This window comes from Streptopelia decaocto (assembly GCF_964273445.1).
Source record: "Streptopelia decaocto genome assembly, chromosome: 4".
NCBI lineage: Eukaryota > Metazoa > Chordata > Aves > Columbiformes > Columbidae > Streptopelia > Streptopelia decaocto.
The window spans coordinates 43849666-43858703 of record NC_138658.1 but is presented as its reverse complement, the minus strand read 5'-3'; the positions used below and the strand labels follow the sequence as shown (position 1 = coordinate 43858703).

The 9038-nt window shown below is 47.3% G+C and overlaps 1 protein-coding gene across 1 annotated transcript; it reads right to left on the bottom strand.

Moving 5' to 3' along the window:
• Positions 1–808: 808 nt before the first annotated feature.
• On the bottom strand, positions 809–8183 carry LOC309439504 (storkhead-box protein 1-like; the record flags this gene model as incomplete). Its single annotated transcript, XM_082052171.1, has 2 exons — positions 809–1174; positions 7805–8183. 2 exons carry the CDS (start codon positions 8181–8183, stop codon positions 1122–1124), a joined length of 432 nt encoding a protein of 143 aa, XP_081908297.1. The 3' UTR covers positions 809–1121.
• Between the last annotated feature and the right edge of the window lie 855 nt (positions 8184–9038).

Genomic DNA, 9038 nt, shown 5'->3' with positions numbered 1-9038 from the left:
TTGGTTTGCCTTTCTAGAAGAGCAGTCTTTGATCCACTTGCATATCCCTTCATTAATCATTTGACAGTGGAATTCAAGGTTAAACTAAGAGGCTGCTGTATTTTACTTCAACTTCTGCTGCTTTGGTGTCTCATCCCATGTCCCTCCCCTTCAAGGAAGAAGAACAACTAAGTCTCATATTGCTGGGGTTAGTAGTACATCCGGCTCCAGAAAACACACTGCAGAAGTCATTATTCTGTGCATACTTAAGTGCACAGTATAGTAACTTTCTTCCATAAGAAAATAAAAAATAGGCTTAATAAGTGCAGATGGCAATATTACACCACTGCTTTTCTGCTATAGAAAAAAAAAAAAGGCAACTAGAAGAACCACGATTCAGATTCCCTGGATAGTTACTGACCTTTGAATGCACGCTCTATTGCTGTTGTGGCTCAGAACAGGAGCCTGATTGAAAAAGAGCCATGAAGACCTGCTCAAATGTCACTAGGAAAGCACTTTGTTTCATCAAAATATACGTGTTTGTGCATTCTTAACATGCAGATATTACTCATCACAGGTCTCAGGTGAAATTGCATGTCATAAACTGAGGGATCAAGTACACCGGACAGAAGAAAGCATGTTTACATATTAGGTAAATGCATTTGATTTCAAGAAGAACATAATACCCTTTAAAACCTTTCCAGATCTGGCCCACCCGGGGAGCAGTTTCGATAGTGGAAACAGGAGACTGCAATAACATTCCCAGCAGTCAACATCCTTAGAAAACAATCAAAACATTTATGATTTTTATTTAAAACAAAGAAACAAAGTTCGGAGAGAGCTTGAATTTTCAGAACGTAGTTAAATTTCTGCTACTGCAGAAAATTATTATTAAGAAGTTCCTCCCTTCCTCACGTTTCACAGTCTCAGTTTCTGCAGTAGAAACCACCATCTGGTTGCAGCTTTTCTTTTCTCCAACCACTTCAGCCTTTACTTGACCACCAAGAAAAGAGGAGCCTGGCCACCACGTTTGCTGAAGCCAAGGGAAGGAGTGATGTTGCTCAGAAGGCAGCTCTGGATGCCAAGAGTCTTGGAGGACACCCGATCCATCTGGGTTGCATCTTTTCTGCTGGCCCCTCTCTCTAAATGGGTGTGTTGAATGCAGACAAGAACATGGCAAAGCTTTGTGATTCTCCTGGTCAGTGGAAAGAAGGACAGGTTCACAATCTGCATCAATGGCCCGAGGCAACAGCACCAGAAGAGCTGGGAAAGACCATCAACTTCTTTACCATTCCCTTTACAAAGGAGCCGATCAAAACCCTGCCACTCAAGCCCAGGGAAAGTAGTGTTTACATACACAGCTGACCCTATAGCATCTCTGCACTAAATGCACATCTCTCTAGGAATCAAAACAAACCCATTTCAAGCTAAATTTTAAACTGTGGCAACATGCATAAAAGATCTAAAATTAGTCCACTAAAATCATTACAATTTGATAAAAAAATATTAAGCAACGTGTCTCTAACTAGCAAATTACAAAGGCAGGAACAAAGTTGGAAACACACCACCGAGTTTTTGTGCCACCAAACCATGAAGCAGAGCAGGAGAGATAAGGGTGTCTGTGGCTGGCAGCCCTGTGGCCACCCTTTGCCACCATCCCCAGGCACCCCATCCACCTTGGCTATTGTAAAACCAAAAATGACTGTGTGCCAAACAAGAGTAGAACAGATGAAAATGTGACACTGGCAGCCTGGGAGTCCACCTTAAGTACTGGGAATAACACCTGACAAGGGCTTCATTCAGTGCACACCCGCCAGGCCGCTCCCATGCAAAGACAAGGGCCCTTTGAGGAGGGAAGTGAGGAGCATTTTTAATTAAAGACCAGACCCTCACATGCAGACAGAGCTGGAGAGAGTGAGGGCCCTGGTGCCACATCCGCTTGCAAAGAGCCCTGCGGCCAAGGGCTGCTGTTGGCCACCGCCATTCTCTTACAGCATCACTTCTTTACACTGAGTGTATACTTAACTTGCAAGGCTGGATGACTTATTTGCCACTGCGAAGGACTCTTTACTACACAATGGTGCTCTTTGTGGGGTGGAAGGAGGTGGGGAGACAGTACTAGCTGGCCATTAACCTTATAAATCCTTCACTTGAGTTGCACAATGAATACCATGCGTCAGTGTATTTGACTTTGCTTCTTCAAGAGAAGCTGCTTTGAGTGGAAAAAAAAAAATAAATGAAATGTAATAGGTCATATTTTCCCTTCCTGTGTGTTTTTTATTTTCACGGTACGTTTTAGACAACTTGCACTAGTTTTGTAGACCATCCACAGCTTTCTTAAAAGAGCAAAAAGCATTCCTGACTCCAAGATTTCACTCCCAAAACACAAGCAGAAACCACATAGTGAGAAATCAGGCACTTCAGATGCAGTCCATACTCATTTAGCTGCTCTCTCTCTTTCTCTCCCCAGTCTCTAAAAGCTGCTTTTACAAAGTATGGTAAAGACCCAACCCAACAATTCTGAGCAGTGAAGTTCTTTGCTCAAAGCTGGGAGTAAATTCATAAGCACCTCAGGCAGGTCATCAGCTTTAGTTTATCTGGTTTTGTTTGGCGGGGGGGGGGGGTGTTTTGGTTTGGTGTTTTTAGCCTGAAACTACCACCTTACAGATATACAAAGCATGTAGTTGATCTCTAACCAAATCTAAGTTGGGGTGGGAGAAAAGGAGAAAAAAAATTGTAGTATAAATCCCATGGAGTTCCCATGGTAATACCACGAGGCATACAAAAGCTGCAGATGAGTGTGCGGCAAACTCCTCCTCAGAGGTTTTATTACTATGAAACCTAATGCTCCCTCACTGAAAAGAAATGTTCATGATATAAAGGAGATAATTGGGAGGAAAAAAGACAATTCATGTTTTATGACTGGCTGTAGACGAGTAACATTTAATGTCCAACAGTCCACACCGCACCATAATCATCCACTAATGACTGGAAAACTCACTGTGAAAATTACTGAACCTAAACTGGTGGGGTGTTAATTTAATTTTTGGTGGCAAGAGAAAACATGGCAGAGAGACAAAAGAAAGGGAGCACTTAGCTCCAGCTCCCAGCGCGGCAAAAAATGTTTCCCCCCCCCTACGCCTGGCCGAGCAGGAACAATGGACAACAGCCCAGCCCCACCGACTTTGCTGAACTATAACTCCTGTTAGTTAGTTTAATTATTGCACATACGTTTATTGAAACATCAGCTTCTAATCAGAGAAATTGCCCAGGGCATGACCAGAGGGTTGTTATAAAGTTTGGTCACTTCTTTTCAAGCAATTGTTACAAAAGGGCATGGCCCTTCCACGAAGCGTATGAAAACCTCTCAAAGATGTCCATTGTCCAAGACAAAGAAATCAAGTGCAATAGATAGAGAAGGAAGTCTCAGCTGGGAACACAAAAGGCAATGAAGATATGAAAACCAGGTGGAGCATCCTGCTACACCAGCAGTGCCTTACATAGAAGAGCTGAAAGGAGAAAAAAAAAAAATCATCTTCCAGGATGACAAATATTAGTGGGTGCAAATGCAAGGTGTGTCAAAGACAGAAATCTTATTAAAATAACAACGCCCATTAAAGACTTAAGTTGTAAAAGCCTTGCAAACTTACAGGAAAGTTTCAAATCAGTCTTACCAAAGACAACTAATTTCATCACAGGACCACTAGGTTTGCATAAGGTTTCCTTGACCCTCTAAATCAGCAAATTTAGTATGTGCTGCTTTGAGCATTTTATTTATTCAAAGTCTGCTTATGTTTCCCAAATGTTCCCCTTGAGCCAACTTTAAAACCTAGATACACCCACCAATTTCCTAATATCCAAGTAAGTCTGGTTGCTACAAAAGTGGATGCTGAGCAAGCTTTTATGGTGTAACCATTTAGTTTAAGAAAATTGCCAGAGAGGTAAGTTTTTAAGTCACACGTGAAACATTTCATTCCCTGTATCCTCAAACCCTAAGCTGAGGTACTAAGGCAACTCTCTGACATGCTTCATATTCCCGCCCTATTTCACAGTCTAATCTAATTTTACAGTGCAAGAGTTGAATCTTCATACATCAATCTCATGTGGATTTCAATCCCTTTACTCTCTGGCTCAGATACACTTGCACCAAGCATACAAGGGCTGTCCCTGTTAAATACACATCACACTTTCAGGAACTTTGCAAGCGTTATTTGTTATCAAGTGGGGGTGACTTAAATGTGGAAAAGACTGTTCAGCAACGAGTCCTCTCCTGGTTTATATTTCACAATTCCAGCAGCAGAAAATGTACTGTGCCTATTAGAGGTTTAGTATTCCCTCCTCCTCACCAGGTACTTTTTCTTCCAGTTACCTTCTCTGTAGCCATCACAACCCCATTACTCATCAGAACAGCCACGGCTCTGGATCAGAACGAACAAGAAACATCAGCAACACCAGCAGAAGTTTGAAAGTCAGGCTGCAGTCATCATTTCTGGGTCATGTTAGCCCTTTATGATGCAGGTGAAAGGAAGTGTTGTCCAAGGCTGACCTGTACCTGTGCATGGAGGTTGTGCAGCTGAGAAGGCATTTCTGTCCCTTGCCCCCTACCAGGCAGCAACAGGAGGTCAGGACATTCTCCCTGCATCACTTTGGGGCAGGCAGCTCATCCTCCAGCCTCCCATCTCAGCCAGGCTCCAAGGACAGGGAGGCAAATAACTGCCCCAAACCTTTCTGCAAGCAGCCAAACAGGCAAGAGAAAAGGCAAGAACCAGCCCCATGGACTGCCACAGCATTGGCCGGGTACCCCCATAGCCCTGGCGTGCAGAGAGAGACCCTCCCGGGCCAGCCCCATGCACCCCCCCACTGCTACACCTGGCCACAGCAACCCCCTATTCCCCCACAGCACAGGGGACACCGACTGGGCCAGAGCAGCAGAAAACAGCAGCTTCACCTTCATCAAAAATACCATGCCACTTTTCCCCTTGACCCCATCAGTTATTTATTAACAGTAGTAAAATATTACTGTTCCGCACCTCCCAACAGGCAGGTTTTTCTCTCAGCTTGAGATACCCACCACTTATTTTTAAAAGCTGAATAGCATGGGGACTTTGTGTTTGTAGGTGTACTGTTTGTTGCTTTAAAGCTACAAAGTGGAGAATAAAGTGGGAGAGAGCTCCTAAATAAGTCACAGCCATTTACACATTAGGCAGCTAATTATGTTGAAAATACAATTACACACATATAAGCAGATACTCATGCCCACAGGCCAGGCCCGTTACTTTGACTCTTCTTTAACCACCTAACTTTACAATCAGTGCAAGTTGAATCTACTTAGATATAAGACCTGAATTATCAGTCTGGGTGTGGAAAAAATACAGTGAAAAAAAAATCAGTTGCTGCCATCTCATTTAGCACAGCTAAGGACACTGCACAACAGGCAAGACTCCAGCAGGTCCCTGCTCTTCTTTCTTAGCCTTGAATCAAATACTGAGAAGCATTTGCTATTCCGAAAGTCAAATGAAAACTCTTCGCTCCAGTCTTTTGTAAATTCACATCGAAGATAACCCCTCAAGGAATGCACATTATTTACACACCAGTGAGCTTACTTATTAACATGAACTTCTAGCAAAAATTGTGTTTCTGTATTTTAAAACAAGCGACAAAGACCTGTTTACGTTCCTGGTCTGACTTCAGTAACGTCAAGGTCAGAGCCCACCCTTCCAGGGCCCTCCTGCACAGCAGCCTGAGGAATGTCACCTGTTGGATAGGGTCCAGGGACACCCCAAAAATCAAACACTGACCCTTACACTCCATCGGGCGATAGGACCCATTCCAAAGCTCTTCATCCTCGGTCTCACTGGAGCCAAAAAGCCCACACAAGCTACACTGAGCGGCTAGCACCAACCACTGCCCGCATCTCTAGGTTCACCACCACACTTTGCCATGAAAGTGAAGGCACAAGGATTTAACAGCCTTGGGTGGAAGGCGGCACGTGCAGGTGTTCCCCCCTTGTTTGCTGGCCATGAACAGCAGCTCCATCCAAACCGCTGCCACAGTGCAGGTCCACTACCCAACTGTTTACCCTCCTCCAAATATTGGTGGAACACAGAAAACTTTTCTATCACCAGAATGGGATTTACCACCTATCCTCCAATACTGTTTTGTCAGGTCCAGAGGAAATTTCACTATAATGAGGGAAAAAAGGTCCATTAGCTCATTTTTAAACAGGCAGCTTGTTCTGAGTTTCCCCCCAGCACAGAAGAAATAGTAACATTTGAATAAGTCTGGCGGGGATATGACAAAGAAGTGTACGAGAACTGTGCAAGGGACAAGACTGTCAACAAACAGAAGTGATCAGACTCTGCATTGCCTATTCTAGAAGGGCAGTGACAGCTAAAAACATTCAAAAGCAAGATTTAAAAAGGAAACAGAGAAACACCAAATATTCATGCTCCATTCTTTGCATGAAACCTTTCACAGTTAATTATTTTAAAAAATACATGCATGGGAGCATCCCATTTTAAGGATCTGAAACTCCCAGTGCAGAGAGAGCATCTCTAACTCTGTGACCTGTTCCAGGTGCCCGCTGTGAAAGGCACACATGACAGAAGTTGTACCTAAGGAGAAGACAGCTTGCCTCACCATCACCACTGTAGCAGCCCTGGGAAGCAATGAGACACTGACAGCAATAAAATAAATCTTCACGATTTGTCTTCTCTCCATAAGAGAAGCTGTGTGTTTTAAGCTATGAAAGTACCTTAATCCTAATGAAAACTTCCCTTGTTCTTCACAACTCCCCAACATATGCACCAAATAGCCATAGCATTATTTCTTAGAGGATTTTTTGTTTATTTGTGTGTGTCAAAATAAGTGCTACAAACATTTTTGCTCTCCATGGTAGGATTTTTTTTTTGGTTGCTGAAGAAAATTCATGAAGACACATGCTCCTTCCTAGGCCACACTGTGCACAGGTGAGATTCTATTGAAGGATCACACCATAACTTGAATCTTCAGCCCACCACAGCGTGACAAACTTGCCATTTACTGCTCCAAAATCCACCTGCCTTGCACCGCAAATAAACGTACATTCCACATCTTCTACTACTACTTTTTGCCACGGGCGACACCTTCACAGCAATACTGTGACACAAGTACAAGCCACCAAGTAGATCCAACTATAAAGTGGTTTGGCAAGACTAGAAATGCTAAAATTATTATTTTTAATTTTTTTTTTTTTTTTTAGATTTTGAATGCTCGAAATTATTATTTTTTAACGAACCAGTTATAACTCTAATTAAAAACGTGCACTCTTTGTAAGTGTCAGCAGTCATTCCTGAGGTATGTAAAGATCTCAGAGCTCAGGAGGGTGCGGGATCCCCCTGTAAAGAAACACGTGGGATGGGCATGCCAGAGGAGCCGCAGAACTTGGCCCACAAGACAGCCGGCATTTCACCCTGCAAGGGCTATACTCCAAAATTTACGGTTTATGGTTTTAACCTCCCGCGCTGGAAACGGGGGAACACACCTCTCCCACCCGACCCTACAGCCGTCGCCCGTAGCTCTCCTGGCGAACCCCAGTTACTCGCAGCGCATCCTTGCAAAGTCGCCGTTCCTGTCCCGCCTCAGCCCTTTCGCATCCACCCACTTTTGGGGGTGCAAACCCCGCGGCGGGGAGGGCCTCCCTTTTCCACCCCCAAGCCCCTGACTCCGCCGGGCACCGGCGGCGAGCGCGGCCGCTCCGAGGGCAGCTCCGAGGGCAGCTCCGTGGGGCCGCCGCGCCTCCCGCCCGGGCCGGACAGACCCCCCCCGGCTCCCCACCGGCACCTACCCAGGCACTTGATGTGGAAGCCGCTGGGCGGCTTGAGGGAGCGGCGCGCCCAGCCCTGCCGCAGCACCTCCAGGTGCTCCTCCTTGCCCTGCACCAGCAGCACCTGCTCGTCGATCCAGCCCAGGAAGAAGGTCTCGGCCACCGCCGCCGTGGCCCTCCGGTCCCAGTGGTGCTGCATGTTCTCCCGCTTGAAGTCCGCGAAGATCTCGTAGCCGATGCGGTGGCGGCCCAGCTCCGCCGCCGGCCCCGCAACGCCACCGGCACCACCACCGGCACCACCACCGCCGCCGCCCCCCGGCCGCTCCCCGGCCGCGGCGCCCAGGACGATGGCCAGGGAGTGCGGGGCGATCTGCAGGCACCGCTCCGCCCTGCGCGGCATGGCCGCTCACCGCCCGCCGCCGGGCACAGGCACGGGCATGAACATGCCTTCCGCGGCCGCGCTGCCTCCCGCGGCCGCTGTCCGTGCTCCGCGCCGCTCCGCCCCCACCACGGCCCGGCCCGGCCCGGGCCGGCCCGCTCCGCCCCCGGCACACCCCCGACACGGCACGGCACGGCACGGTCCGGCACCGCGGGAGAGGCGGGGATGTTATCCCGGGCAGCGGCCGCCGCCTCCCGGCCGGGAAACCCATACCCCACCGCATCCCATCGCACCCCACGGCCCGTCTCCCGTCCTTGCACGGGAACTGGAGCACCTTTCCCGGTAAAGAAACGAGCCTGCCGCGTGTCCCGGCTGGTGGTGTAGACTTTCTCCCTTCACCTGCCGCTTCTGGGAGACCTCACTTTTCCCTTCCCCGCATGAAATACAGCGGCAGCTCTGCCCTGGATTCCCCGACCCATTCTATGTAAATCTCAGAAAGTCTCACGGTCCTTATATTTGTACTTCTTGCAGTAGGTACACAGCTGTTGGTAAAATGCCCAGTGAGCAGCACTGACCTCACTGTGTCCAGACATCCATTACCTTATGCTTCACCCATAATAACCTTGAGCTGCTTTGTGTCTTAGGGGTACTGAAATTTGATAGTGATGGAGCGAGTGCAAGGTCAACTCCAAACTTCTGTGGCTTTTTTCTAGCAGTTTAATATTTTGCTTCCGCTGCGCTCCGGGTCAGTGGCTGCCTGTGAGGCTTGAGTGAGAGCTCAGCAAAAATGTGCAAGGGCTGAGCAGAAATCACAGAGATCCTTCTGGGCAGAGCCTGGCCTGGGGCATACATCAAGGCAGAAGGTGACTGCTCAGC